General features: G+C 39.1%; 1 protein-coding gene across 1 annotated transcript in view; it reads right to left on the bottom strand.

Moving 5' to 3' along the window:
* The window catches only part of ryr2b (ryanodine receptor 2b (cardiac)), a 67,867-nt gene that overhangs the window by 20,148 nt on the left and 33,492 nt on the right, over positions 1 to 14,227 (bottom strand). The window contains exons 59-86 of the mRNA XM_065959822.1: positions 14,032 to 14,152; positions 13,613 to 13,728; positions 13,120 to 13,196; positions 12,274 to 12,395; positions 12,067 to 12,116; positions 11,786 to 11,846; positions 11,062 to 11,309; positions 10,512 to 10,593; positions 9,960 to 10,090; positions 9,502 to 9,822; positions 9,186 to 9,423; positions 8,873 to 8,960; positions 8,661 to 8,747; positions 8,390 to 8,551; positions 8,207 to 8,269; positions 7,462 to 7,590; positions 7,002 to 7,114; positions 5,873 to 5,969; positions 5,256 to 5,386; positions 3,473 to 3,524; positions 3,171 to 3,224; positions 2,901 to 3,000; positions 2,604 to 2,683; positions 1,801 to 1,877; positions 1,590 to 1,663; positions 1,235 to 1,315; positions 852 to 940; positions 473 to 601 (exon numbers count right to left, since the gene is read on the bottom strand). Of these exons, the coding sequence (XP_065815894.1) occupies positions 473 to 601; positions 852 to 940; positions 1,235 to 1,315; positions 1,590 to 1,663; positions 1,801 to 1,877; positions 2,604 to 2,683; positions 2,901 to 3,000; positions 3,171 to 3,224; positions 3,473 to 3,524; positions 5,256 to 5,386; positions 5,873 to 5,969; positions 7,002 to 7,114; positions 7,462 to 7,590; positions 8,207 to 8,269; positions 8,390 to 8,551; positions 8,661 to 8,747; positions 8,873 to 8,960; positions 9,186 to 9,423; positions 9,502 to 9,822; positions 9,960 to 10,090; positions 10,512 to 10,593; positions 11,062 to 11,309; positions 11,786 to 11,846; positions 12,067 to 12,116; positions 12,274 to 12,395; positions 13,120 to 13,196; positions 13,613 to 13,728; positions 14,032 to 14,152 (3,173 nt within the window). The remainder of the gene's footprint in view (positions 1 to 472; positions 602 to 851; positions 941 to 1,234; positions 1,316 to 1,589; positions 1,664 to 1,800; positions 1,878 to 2,603; positions 2,684 to 2,900; positions 3,001 to 3,170; positions 3,225 to 3,472; positions 3,525 to 5,255; positions 5,387 to 5,872; positions 5,970 to 7,001; positions 7,115 to 7,461; positions 7,591 to 8,206; positions 8,270 to 8,389; positions 8,552 to 8,660; positions 8,748 to 8,872; positions 8,961 to 9,185; positions 9,424 to 9,501; positions 9,823 to 9,959; positions 10,091 to 10,511; positions 10,594 to 11,061; positions 11,310 to 11,785; positions 11,847 to 12,066; positions 12,117 to 12,273; positions 12,396 to 13,119; positions 13,197 to 13,612; positions 13,729 to 14,031; positions 14,153 to 14,227) is intronic.

The raw sequence follows: 14,227 nt of genomic DNA, 5'->3' as shown, positions 1-14,227 counted from the left end.
CTTAAAAGATGCAGAATTGAAGCAATGTCAATTTTGCCAACCTTAGTCGTAATTGTCACTTTCAGAGTGGTGTTGATAAGCAACATTTTTATCTTTGAGGTAGTTATACTTGGTTTTGACAGCGGGGATGGCATTTTATTGGAAGGTGTACCATATATTTTATTCACTCACTTTCCATACATGACAGGGATCGAGTATTAGAAACACAAGTGTATCATTACTGGCCTCAAATAAGTCTATAATTAAGCAAACAGTACAGCCTTCTTTTAGACAGTGTCAACAAATACTGAAAATTACAAGCTTTGTAACATGTAGAACACATAACAGAGCATGTAGGATTAAAGCAATTCTATTGTAAAGGCAGACCTAATGAAGTGTATATTCAGTCAAGAGCCACAAAGCAGATGCTTGCATGCCTCAAAGCTCAAAAGATTATCTGTAACACTATAATATGTCATGGAAACTCACTGACCTGTATGTACTCTGTGAGTGTATTGAAGACCTGTTTAGCCACTTCAATGGCCTTGGAGAAGTTTTGTTGGCCATGGAAATCAATCACATCTTTCCCTGAATAGTGCCAGTAAAAGTCACTGATCGACTCCTGCAGTGTGGTAGAAAAAAATGTTTAATGGGTCAAAGAGCTTATACAACAAGCTTCCTAACAGCCAAGGCAGCATTGTGAAATGTCATTATGTTATAAGTGATGAATTCTAATCAGCGTCTTCAAATGGATGAAAGACAGATCTGTATTGACTCAGTAGCCAAACAAGGGTTTCATGATGTCCAAACAAATAATTTTTTGGACAATAATGCCATTTCAATCCTTGAGGAGCATGTAACTGTTTGCTTACCTGCACTCTCAGTAAATAGTCCACAGTGGATATTATGATGTTGACAGTGGTGTTGTTGCCTGTTTGTGTTCTCAGGTAATTCTGGAAATCTAACGTGGAAAAAGTAAGAGCATGATGAGTTGGCCTTCCAAGAAAAATTTGAATGCATCTCACTCTGTGTAGACAATTTTATCAGAGGATGGACATCAGCTAGAGTAAAGCAAATGTGTGAACAGAAATAATGAATCAGTGCTTAGCTTTTGATACCGTAAAGTGACAAACATAAAAAAAAAATGTCATTTTTAGTGTGTGTTTCAGTATGTGGTGCCTCATCCTGAATAGACTTTAACATCATCTATTTGTTGTTTCAGTGTGTCAGATAACTGCAACATAGGATGGATAACCTGAGTTGTGTCCTTCACAGAGCAGCTGTAAAAAACGGAACAGGTCGCAGGTTACGTCTTTGTCAGGCATCACCTTCTCTCCTGAAAAAAAAAGGCAGTGAAGGGCAAAATACAAAAGAGTCAAGGGGAAAAATGGAGTTGTAGCAAATGAATGGATGTACAAAGATTTAGAGGTAGAGTGACAGAATAATTAAGTCAATGGACAGCTGATGGTAATACTGAAGAGAAAAAATGCATTTGTGCAAGTGTGAATCCAGATTATGTTCGAGACCAGAGATCCCACAGCTGTCTCCTCTACTAGGACATGGCTTCACACAGAGATGCATCTTTTTGTGTTTCCATATGAATTCAGTACCTGAGCTCTCATCCATGGCCATGCCTAATCCTTCAGCTTTGTTCTGTCTCTCAAATGCATTCAGATCCAGAACACTGGATAGAAAAAAAAACACACACACAAAAGGACAGAAAAAAAAAAGCTTTAGTGCTCTTACTATTTTTATCATTCAGAAGATGAAGCCTGCCTGCGTTTGTGACATTTGACAGAGAATGTTCCTCCATTCACTCACCTACATGACAGCATTAGTCCAGCCATGCTCTGAAAGAAGCCAACATCTTGCTTCTCTCTCAGATAATCCAGCATTTTCTGTCCAACAAAAGCATCAAAGACAAGGTCTGATAAAAGGAGGGGGACCTCATCTGAAGCGGATGTGATTAGGTTAAAACATTTTTTACATGTTAAGCTTTGCTGCAGTGTTTGTGCGTCAAGTCTCTGTTCATAAGAAGAAAGAAAATTTGAAGGGCGATATCATCCGAAAAGGGAAAAAAAAAGGCTCTTCATCTCAACAAATATACCGTGATAGCAAACTCTAAATCCTCCACACAAGTAATGGGCTCAAAAGTGAGAATGTGTATTCATTAAAATAAATATTTTTTATACTATCTAATATATAATACTTTTTTTGTCCATTGTAAAATCTTACACAGTCCACATATTTAACAGCTTTACTCTTCTTTTTCAATATTTTCAGTATTTCATGTATTTTATGTCTTTTGTATTTTTTCTTATCTGGAGCCAGAGTCTGTAATAATGTGATTGATATTCTGTTCATGTACCGGTATATACTTGTGTTTCTTATATTTGATATTTTTCTTTTTAATACAATCAATCTTGCTTTTTTTCCCTACTAGCTGCAGCTTCTTAATGTCCAAGTACTTTGACCACTCACTTCTATTATAAGTGTCCATGATAATAAACATAATACTTATGTTTCATGATATGAACATCATTGGGTAATATGTAAACATATCTAGTAGATCTAAAGAAACATGATGAATAATTTGAATGTTTGAAAACAATGTAGATTTGTACCTGTTGAACAGTGACATTCCCTCCACTCAGAACAGATATGCCCAGCTTCAATGTGGGGGCGATCATCGCACCCATGGCCCCTGGTGGAATGTACAAATTGATCACAATCAGGAAGTGTACTTTAAGAAAACGTTTAGGCTGGAAGTAATGCTTCAATGTATGTATCAGCTACTGAGGTGAGAGTTCTGCTCATTCCTGTTTTTTTTATTCAGTAGACAAAGTTGCTTACAGTGCACAACCAGGCATTAGACTGACATCAATATAAACGATTATCGGTAGTATGTAACGTTTTCCTACCTTTGCTGGCACTGATGGTTTGGAGGACCATCTCAGAAGCTCCACGACGATGCAGCCTGGCCTGCTGGTAAAGCAACTTCTGCTTCTCCATCTCCTTCTCCTGAACCAAGGAAGGGGACGTTTATTATTGTATCTCAACTAGATCTTTAATCATCAAAATATATAATCAAAACACTGAAAACTGACATTTGATATTCATAGTTTATTAATGTATTATCATTCTTTATACAAAAAATACATTTAAAAAGATTGAAGAGACAATTCACCCACTTCAAAGCTTTTGGCCTCCTGCTCTTCATCATCAGCGTCTTCACTTTGGCAGCTCTGAAAGCCAACGATCAACATCGAATAAGAATAAAAAGAGGGAGGAAACCACTGTCTCTTTACACTTTAGTGTCTCAACTCAAGTACTGGCTGTGATTATCTCTGACACTCTTTAAATACACAATTCTGACTTTATTACTTCTGTGTAATGATACTACTCTAACTAATGGAACATTACAGTTAGTAAAGGTTTGCATGATAATGTTTATGATTGTATTAAAGAAAAGTGATTAATTATCCTATCTTACCTTTGCCATGATTGAAGCATAAGACTTATACAGACTGTCATTTCCAAGCTTTCTGCTGAAAGAGAAGACAGACGAGATAATATTGTTTACCGGTGTATCCTTGTGGGGATAGATTGAGAGTTCTAAAAATGGCTCGCCGATGACAAAATTCCTCTGCCAATATGCATCCAATCCTCAGCAGATCTGTTCACAGCACTTAAACATGATCCCCTTGTTTACTAAGTTTAATGTAGCATCACCTTGAAAAGCCACAAAGTGCTGTGTGGACCTGGAGTATTTTACCCACAGGGCTGCTCAGTGGCACTGAACAGTTTTACTGACCACAGCAGTTCACCTAAGGTCTGCACTAGGAAGCAGGATTTAAAGTGAGCAGGATCCCCACTGGATCTGTTCAGTGCAGGATGACTTCAGGATGAACCCTGGCCTGCACATTTTACCTGCTCCAAAGCTAGATAAGAGATCAACCTGTTTAAATGTAACCCCTGTCGACCGGTCAATTCTCTTAATCCCAGAGTTCTGTGCAAAGATGTGAGAGGGGAGGACGACCAGAGTGTTCAGAGACTGGCAAAACAGTTTGGCTTTCCCTACAAGACCTGAGATAAACTATTTGTACATCTTCCTAATATGATCCTACAACAGAGACTTCCTGAAAGACTGGATACATTCTAGTTATTAAACTTATAAGATATAATAGTAAGCTTTCTTTTGACTTTCAACATATTTTGCATTATAATTTATTTATTTTCTCCCTTTATGTTTGAAACCACCCTGGTTGCAGCATGACTTGTAAACTTTAATACATGCCATACAAATACATTTGAGTAATACAGATATAGAGTTACAGTCAGATATTCTCATACACTAATGATCACCAGTAATACTATGAGCCTAAATGTACACATAACTACGTTCTGCAGCTGCATTTTAGTTGCTATTTGTTCCAAGATTATGTGTGCAAGATCTTTGTGTTTGTCAAATACTATAGTTTGCTCGTTGCTTGTTGAAGAAGCCGCTGTGTTGTTAGAAGACTTGTTCTTGTTTGTGTTTAGTTGTATGTGATCACATTCAGGGATAGATCATGAACCTTTGCTTGACTGTCTTGTGATTATTGAAATGATGCCTTTGGTAAGGGTTAACAAAAAGAAAACATCTGTGAGAGGGATGATAAATGTTTTTTTACTAACTTTGTGATACAGGCCTAAATCTAAATCCTGCTCATTTGATCACTGTACTGTCGTGTAAGCCACTGAGTGCTCTCCCTCCCCTGATCTGTTTACAGTGACTTGGAGAGAAACAGTTCATATTAATGTGAAGATGGATCTTTAGTCTCTGCAGGACATCATGGTTTTTTTTTTTCAGAAATATCTAAATCGCATTGGTTGAACAAATCATCCATAAACAGGGAGAGAACTAAACGAAGAAAAAAAAACATTTCACAAATTAGTGTGCTGTTAATTAGATTTCACAATCAGTGGCATCCATGCACAACCTCCCAGAATAAATAAGACACACGTATTTGAATACTAGAGTTCAATAAAAACGTATGTGAGATACAAATTGCAATCAGTACACCTTTCTGCAGGTTGAATCTATGAATTGAAACATATAACATAATTCAGCCTTTCACAAGACAATAATCACAGGTGTCGGACCAAAACAAAAATCATGCCTCGGACCAATTCAATATCGACTTTCCTGGTGATAGGTTAGACCATTAATAAAAGTAGAATGGGGTCTTTATTGCATGAGATCTTTTATAATGAACACCCACACAAGCACACACCTCCTTTCTGTCAGGGCGCTTCGACTGAAGAGTGTAATGAGCTGTAGGAGGGGATCAATTGGTTTAGCACCGTCTCCCACATCCTTTTCTTCCTCTCTGTCGCCTCCACACAACTCTGTCACTCCTCCCTTCTGCAGGCCAGAGAGAGAGAGAGAGGGAGGGGAAAGGGCCTTTTTTTAGACATGCACGCCTGTCCTGACTCCTCTTAATTATCTGGAAAATTCAGGACAGACTCCCCTTGAAATCCTGCAATCTTGCCTATTTACTTGTGCATCTTATAGCGGGATGTGGGTGGGGCGGAGGTTGGGGGGTCTCAGGAGGCAGGATATGATGAAAAAAGGACAAGATCAGAGTCTGAAACTATGATGACTTCTAAACTAATAGCCAAAAGGCCCTGATTATGTTTTACTTTTTTAATAAATATGACATATTTAAGGTTCTGCCAGGAAGTGTGTCCTGTAGGCAGTTTAAAAACACAATAAAATTTGAGTAAACTTAAATACGCACATAATTGTAGAGGTGGGACAGCCGTAATTCCACATCAATTCTTGACACAATTTCTTAAGACTGTCTTCTTCCAAACTAGGGATGTGGATATGGTTTGTTTTTTCACTCACAGCTAAATCCTCAACAAGCTTCTCCTCAAAGCTGAGGTCCTCAGCAGATATCCAGGATTTATTGTAGCCTTGGATAAAGAGGTTGACAGCCCTGTGCCTGAGGAGGAAGAGGAATGTATAAGGTGATCGTTCAAATGAAAGTAAGACATCGAGTATTAAACTGTGAAAGCGCTCTGATAAGACTCATGATTACAGGTACTCGTTCATCAAGGCCTCTTATTCCAGTACATGTGAAGATTGTAACAACGACCAAGTAAAAAAAGGAAAGGTTGTTACACCACAACTACAGTATGTTTCCATGACACAAATACCAAAATACAAATCCCATACCACCTGCTAACGACTCTAGGTGAAAGTAGTTCAACCACTCAACTAACGACTCTAATGTAACCTTCTGTAAATCATCAGCACGCTAATGATCCACAGAAGGTTACATTTCTAGCTCTGTCCATCAGTTAGTTTAGGACTGAAGAAGCCTTTCATTGGAGAAGTGAAGCATCTTCAAGATCTTCATCTAAGTCCAGTTGCCTTTGGATCAGGCTTCGATTTACCACCTACAAACTACCTTCAAACCACTAGCAGGGCTTTTATATGCTAATGGCTTTGCTCCCTCTAGACCTGACATGGTGGTGCCTAATTAGGTTTTACATTACCGCTCCATAACTGTACTGTCGCCTGCTCAATGCAGAACTGCCTATTACAAACGTGAATAGGTTTGAAGTCTGATGGTGCTTCTGTAAAAGTTCATACAGCATATTTATCATTTTTAACTGTTGTGTGGAAATTTTTTTTTTTCTTCAGGGTTAAGAAAGAAATTTAACTACTGGTATGTGATGATACTGATTTCCTTCATTTATTTGGGGATTTCTGATAAAATAAAATACATCTCTGAAAGCTTAACTTAACCATTAGCCTTATTCTTCCTACCCTTCATATCCTCATCTCAAGCTCAACTTTTTAATTTGTAAGCGCAACTTTAAAAACTCTCAAACCTTAATGGTATGCCATCAGATAATCTTCTCCCTCTGACAAGGCTGTTTCAGTTCAAAATGTCTAATCAGTAATTGAGCTTAAACCGTTGTGTGGTTGAAAATTATCTATATACTGTAAATACATATTTTGTTGGTACCTTGGTAGGTTGTAGAGAGGAGCCATTCTCAGACAGGCCACCACCGCTCGTTTCCTCTGTTTGGATAAGACCCTGTGCCAAGCAGGTTTTTTACTTTTCTGAGGGTGTTCGACCTGAAACAAAAGTTAAAGATTTGTAAACTAATTAGTGCTCGTGAACCTTTAAGATCCAAGGGCTTTTCAGTGCTGGTTGTCAAGGTTAACCTTCATGTAATTGTCATGCACTTACCTACCATGCATTAGCACTGCAGGCATAACTTGTAACTGTAATATATTCAAATTAAATTAGTGTTAGGAATAATCAAAAGCTTTGTAATATCAAATAGCTAAAATGAATATTCATTAATAAAAGCCAGGTAGTGCATGCAGAGGCTGAAACTTGAAGAATTAAGCCTTGTTTAAACTCTCACTGCACTCCTGAATGGTTTACTGATAATTGTTTTACTCCTTTAAAAGCTTACCTGATCCAGGTAATACAGGACACGTGCAATTTCCAAAATCTTGTCAACAGTCTCTTTCGTTTCAGCGATTGCCCCTAACAGGCGTGGGTGTACTGCATTAACAGCCTCCAGCCCAAAGCAGTTTGAAGTCTGTAACAAGGAAAAAGAAAGCCCCCGTTATTAATTTTTGTTGTTGTTGTTGGTATTTAAACCATTCAATCTGAGATGTTTTTAGAGCAGCTCTGTTTAATAATGTGTCTATGCTAATGACAAAGCAATACTTGTTCTGATTTATTCAGTGACTTATGAACAGACATATTTATCACTGACTCATAAATAAACAAATACTGCATGCAGACAATATTGTGAGTATGTCATTGTTGTGTCTGTTGAACAATGATGCACTGATTGAGGTCATAAAAAATGAGGTTTGGGTTAAACAGACGAATAGAGCATGCTACAGTTTAATATTCTTCACAATTTTTTAACATGTCAACAATATGCAAAGTACGTGGAGAATATAGAAAAGATATGCACCTAAAGATGTAGCAAAACAATCTAGATTAAAATACTGTAGATGTCTCTTCTTGTTAATTGCACTTCATTTTTGTTCTTATTACGGACAGACTGATAGGACTGTTTTTATTTTTACCGTAAGAAACAAAAAAACTAATGTAAAACAATCAACACTCATCAAATTGAACATCCATGTGAAATCCTGTCTGACTGTAAAGCAAAAGAGTAAAAGTGCAGGGACAGTCATTACCTCGCTCTGAAGATGGTTGAGGTAATTGAAAACATCCTCTCGAATCTCATCCTCAGTCTTCTTCTGTGGGAAGAAAATAAAGGCAAATATTTGAAAATAAAAATACCAGAGAACATTCTCATATGGTGTTGTAATCATGGCAGAACTGGTATTTATACTGGTATTGTCCACTTTAGAACTGACCTGGGTGAAGCCCTTCTTAGCCAACACAAGAAGGATCTGGTCGTTGTGAAAACAAACCCTCAGTCCCACAGGGAGAAGTCTCTTCATAGAAGCCACTATGAGAGAGGTGTGTGTGGAATAACAGTCCCCCTTCCTCTTCATCCTCCTTTTGTCATGGTCGAACTGAGCATTGAAAAACCATGAATAGCGGTATCAATGAGTAAAAGTGATTTAGCTCCTGGCCATTAGTGGAAGCGAAATGTCATAATAACCATTTATAAACGTGTCGGACCTTGGACATGTTGTCTTTGTTGACTAAAAAAGCCAAGTTGTTGATTTCATTTTGGACCACATAGTTCTGCTCCTCCCATTTGAAATTCTGTTTTAGCAATAAAAGGTAAAGAAAAAATACTTTGAACAGTTTAGAACATTCACCTGGATGTTATTAACAAGAGAAGTTATGAAAAAAAAAAAAAAAAAAACACTTCAATGTGACATCCTCACGTGTGATTTGGCCCAGAATGTGAAGACCTCTGCCACCATGCTGAACAGCTGCTCAGCATCAGGGTTTGAGTCTTTCAGCCAGCTGGCTCTGAGACAGGATGGACCAAAACACATCACATTAATATTGCAGATTTGATGAAGTTTCACAGACAAAATTAAAACTTGAACTAACTATCTGTTGTGTAACTAAGCACAAACCACAGTCGACAAGCTAAGTAAGTAAGCTAAGGTAAATAAAAATTATATTTAAATAAGTCAATGATACTTTAAATAACTAAATTGTTTGCCTACTAAAATATGCAGTATGCCTTACCGATTAGAATCCACAAATGGGATGAGAAGGGGGTAGAAGGCGTAAAGGTCTCGCACCAGTACAGTAAACTTCTCCTGTAGCTGCAGCTCTGCTTCAGATGTATCACACACTTCTGCTTTCATCTGCTCTTCCTCCAGGAGCATGCATCCGGCCCTTTTCTTCAACTTCTCCATCAGTGGAAGAAAGTGGCTCTTTAACAGCTCAGAGTTGGCTTTACATATGATAGGCTGAGAGAAAACTGAAAGGCATGGCAGCTGTTAATACGGGAAAAAGAAGAATAGAAGGCACAACTGATGCAGGATGAAGATAATAATACCTGCCAGCTGTTTCATCCAGTCACACTGGCTAGCTCCCACATGGTTGTGGATAACACGGAGGATGTGGCCAAGAAGGTCACTTGCATGCTGAGAAGTGATAGAGGTGCATATTGGGCTTTCTTGCTGTCCCTCTGGGCCCCAGTGCCACCAGAGAGACATGTAGTTACACAGCATGGGCAAGGTGACCTCTGTGACATGGATGTAAGGGGCTAGGCGAGCGCCAGCACCAGCACATGCCAACTCCTTCACCTCCCCCAGGGCCTGATCCAGAGAGGGCAGGAGGGGACACATGTCCTCAACCTGATCGGGAAGCCCCAGGTCTAAAAGAAACAGATAGGGAACATGACGCTGAGAAGAGAGCGGTCAAGTTGCAGTGTGAGAGCTATTCAACAGGCACAAGGTTAAACGGACAAAAACAGATAAATGACAGTCTGCCTGCAATGGGATTTTTTATTACCTTCTCTTTCAGAAGCATTCATGGTGTTGTAAATGGAGTAGGGGTTGTTTTGATTATAAGAAGGCTCCAGGAAGCATACAGGGAAAGTCCCAGTCAGGGCTGCCAGACAAGCGCCTGCTGCTGGCCTCTGCCTGTACAGAAATATTGTATTATGACTTGTCAAACTCTCAGACTATGTACATTTTTACTGATGTGACTGAACGTGACAGCCGCTTTCTTTTCTATTTCAAGTTCAAAGACTGTTCATAACCTACTATGCCTGTAATGCATTCATTTATAACCCTTATGTATATTTGTAAAGACCAACAGTGATAGTCAAAGCTTGTAGACATCAGATGTATTCCGTTTCAATGATATTAATGAATACCGGTAAGTACTGTACATGATGCAATAAAATGGTTGAAGTGACCTTTAAGTCTAAACAATCTTTTTTACACCTTAAAGAATGTGTGGACAAAATCAAGGTAAAGACAGTAAATATTGAAAACTTGGCTACAAGGTGACTTTGTCATTTTCACAACTTCTGACATCACATTGAAATAAAGGCAGTACCCCTCCATGTAGATGCTGCTACTGGTGCCAAGTGAGTACAGGCTGTTGAGGATTCTGTAACAGGACACCTGGATACTCCCCACTGAAAAGACAAGGTGACACTTTAGTCTGAGATCCATCAATGATGGACCTCAGGAAAAGGTAAAGAAGGAAAGCTGGGAGCATACAATCAGAGATACAGACTAGCTAGTGATTGAAGAAATAAAGGAATCCATGGAGGCTATGATATTAGTGAGGCTGACAATATGCTCCTGCTGCTCTGTGGCCATGACTGAGACGCTTAATGAGAGCTGGTTTCAAAGACGAGGAAGGTAGGAAGTAGAACGGAGGATGTCCTTGAGGGATTTTAAGGTTGTAAAAACCAGCTGTTCATTCAACTGCATGACATATGGAGGAAATTACACCAGACTACTGAAAACATGACAGTTTCAATTTTACTACTGTGAGATGATACAGAAAGTTATGTTAATTAGCTGTGCTTACAACTGTGTACTTGGGGCTACATTTTGTAGTGTTAAATGCAACTTTTTTTTATCGAGGTAGCCCTTACACAGGAGGTCCTCGCCAAAGTTCTGGATGCAAAGATGTCGAAAGAGCGAAGTGAGGGTGGGCACAAGAATGGAGCTGCTGTAGCTGAGAACCTTGGCCACTCCTTTAGCCTGCTGACTCCTACTCTGAGGTAAACAGACCAAGGTCACAGAGAGGTTTTCCACGATCATCTCCAGGTCAGCTGCAGCTGCTTCAAAGAATGAGTGCAGAGACGCTTGGATAGACTCTGGGGCTGATTTCATTAATGTCCTAGGGCAGAAAGTGGGAAGAAAATATTATATTCTTTATTTTCAAGCAAAAATTCTGGACATGTTGTATGCGTAATTCATAAAAAAAAAAAAAAAAAAAATGTTTTCTTTAAAAAAAAGGAACATTTTGATATGAAAGTATTAAAAATTAAAATGTGAATCATCTTAATAAATAACAATACAATAGCATATAGTAAATCACTAAGTGGACTAAATCATCTTCTAATCTAACCGCTGCAGATCCAAATACAATCAATCTCTGCAGAGTCAAGATTCTACTTTTAGTATCACGCTTCAGAGGCATTGTCCCCTGGGAGTAAAAGTGATATCAACCACAATTAGATAGCATCAGTGTATCAGTGCCTCAATTACACCAGGCGTCTCATCCTCAGACATGGCTGTGTGACACTGATGTGACCGCAGGCAGAGCGAAAGCATCGATTCTGACTGAGTGTGACTGTAGTGCCATCTAGCTACCTAGCATCCAGAGCTTGAGCCAAAACATGGAGGCAGCTTGCAACTTGTGAGCCTTCGTTACCTGGGAAAACACGCAGAGACAAACATTTTAAAATCAGACCAAGAGTTATGCACTCGAGATTATGCATGAACACAAAAGAGGTTAGATGAATCTTGTACAATAACAGAGCCAACAGATTCAAACACACAATTGTGGCCAAGCAAAGACAATCCCAAGAAGCAAAAACCAAGACATGTGGAACACATTAGTTTCTAAAGCTTTTTATCCACACCTTCCTTACCGAAGAGAGAGATCCTGTGTCTCACTAGAGCTGCAAGCTTACAAAAGAGGCTGGATGTGAGGAAAAAAGACAAAAGGGGAGTGGGGAAGATAAGACCAAGACATCAAATCAGAAGAATGAGAATTGTTCTGTTAACAAAAACAAGTCTGAATATTGTCCCTGTAATAACAGAATCTGAGGCCGCACAAGAACATTGTTTCTGTTTACCTTGCAATCATCTCTTTTTCTCTTTTTGAGGCATGGCTTTGATTTCCGCTTGAGCAGAGAGAAGTAGACAGGAAATACAGACGATGGCTCTTCACATATTGTTCCAAAAGAGGAAGGACAACCTGTGAAATTGAGCAACTGGCGATGAACAAATTTAAATAAACATATCACCCATGTCCCTCTACATTCCCTCTGACTAGCAAGTTTGTTACAAAAATATATTAATTAAAAAACAGTGTTTGAGCAGTGCCTGCCTGATTAACTTGAGTTCGTACCGACTGACCCAACAATGACCTAGAGGGCGAGGATGTTAAATGTTTTTGCACTCTATTAATTCTTCCTATGAAGCCCTGGCAATTCATTGACAGACTTACAGACAGGCAGGCAGGCAGAGTCATGGAAAGTGTCATGCACAGCTGTGAGGTGGATTGAGAGGGGAGGGGTGTAGACATTTGAGGCAGAACTGTTCTTGGTCTCGGCTGACAGTGTCTGACTCTGGGGGTCCAACAATGAATAATAAGCCCATTTCACTGGCTGGCTCCTTGGAGACAGGACTGGTTGGGGAGCTTTAATCAATGCCCTGATGGGAATCGACACACCCACATGGATTTCCAAAATGGTTAAATAAATTACACTGCCACAAAGGGATTTTATTAGCGGGATTGCCCACAGCAACCATTTAACAAAACTAATTAGAATACAAAAATGGAAAATAAAAATGCTAAAAAGAGGAAGGCGAGTAGCATTGGAAAAACTACATTGGTAGGAGGCTTTAACAATGTTAGAGATTTCATAACAGAGAGTAGATTTCGACTGGGTTGCTACATGTATTGATTGGAGTCAGACCTTAGAAAAAAAATTTAATAGTTGCTGTTGTGGAGCTCTCTCTCCTTTAGACATCTGTCCTCTGGCTTGCATCACCTCTGGAAAGCAAAAAACAATGAAATACTGAATCCCATCACATTAGAAACAAAAGTGTGGTTCCACTAACAGAACAGAAAAACATCAATAATAAGGGTTTCATGTTTCTTTTAAGGCAAGAAAGAAAGATTCACATACTCACGCCAGGTCTGAACTATTTTGAGATATTTCAAATCTAAACTATCCTGACACAGACTTGCTTAGTTTAGACTCAATGGGATGTTTGTCTGTTTAACCAATGCTGATTGAAGTCCATTCACAAGGCCCAGTGATGTGTTCAAATCTTACAATATCAGGTACGGTACATAGTGTAACATATATTTTAAATATGTTATGCAAACATCCTTTTATGTATTCTATTTTTCTATGAATTATTACTGTTAGTTGGACTTCATTTCTATGAACACCATAACTTTACCCAGCTCCAGCATGTGCTCTTGAGCCTCCTCAGTGTAAGACAGCAGGCGCCGAAGAAGAGTGTAGCTGAAGCAATTGGCTACAGCTTGAAATTCCAACTCCCCAGTCCTCCGATCCCTGTAGAAGGAGAGATATCAAACAACTACTCTGTTGGAAGACACAGAGCTTAAATAGTGCATAAATATTGTATTATTCAACACAAGAATTTCAAGACTGGTTGTGCAGTGTCATCTTGTTCACTGCGTGAGCTCTATTCATGTTGTGACCTGTATTTGAAGGAAAGGGTAAAAAAAAAAAAAAGAGACAGGGGTCTGGTTTCTGTGATAACACTGTGACATGAAAATGGGACTCATTGCTACCCACCTTGAACACGCAGTAATCACATTGCCCCCTGCAATCATAAGCTCATTCTGTGCTCACCTCCACACAGTGTAGCCATTAAGCTGAAGAAACTTGAGGATATCTTGGGCCCTCTCTCTGAACTTGGTTTTCTCCTTAGCACTCAGGGTGTCATAGGGTACAAACATTGAATGGCCACCCCCTCCTGGGAGCAGAAATGGGTCAAACACATTGCAATTTTGTTATTTTTCTGTGCACTATGAGAGGAGAGCACTTC

This window comes from Labrus bergylta, chromosome 10, assembly GCF_963930695.1.
Source record: "Labrus bergylta chromosome 10, fLabBer1.1, whole genome shotgun sequence".
Taxonomy (NCBI): domain Eukaryota; kingdom Metazoa; phylum Chordata; class Actinopteri; order Labriformes; family Labridae; genus Labrus; species Labrus bergylta.
The sequence above is the reverse complement of the archived record's forward strand: the minus strand, read 5'-3'. Positions and strand labels throughout refer to the sequence as shown.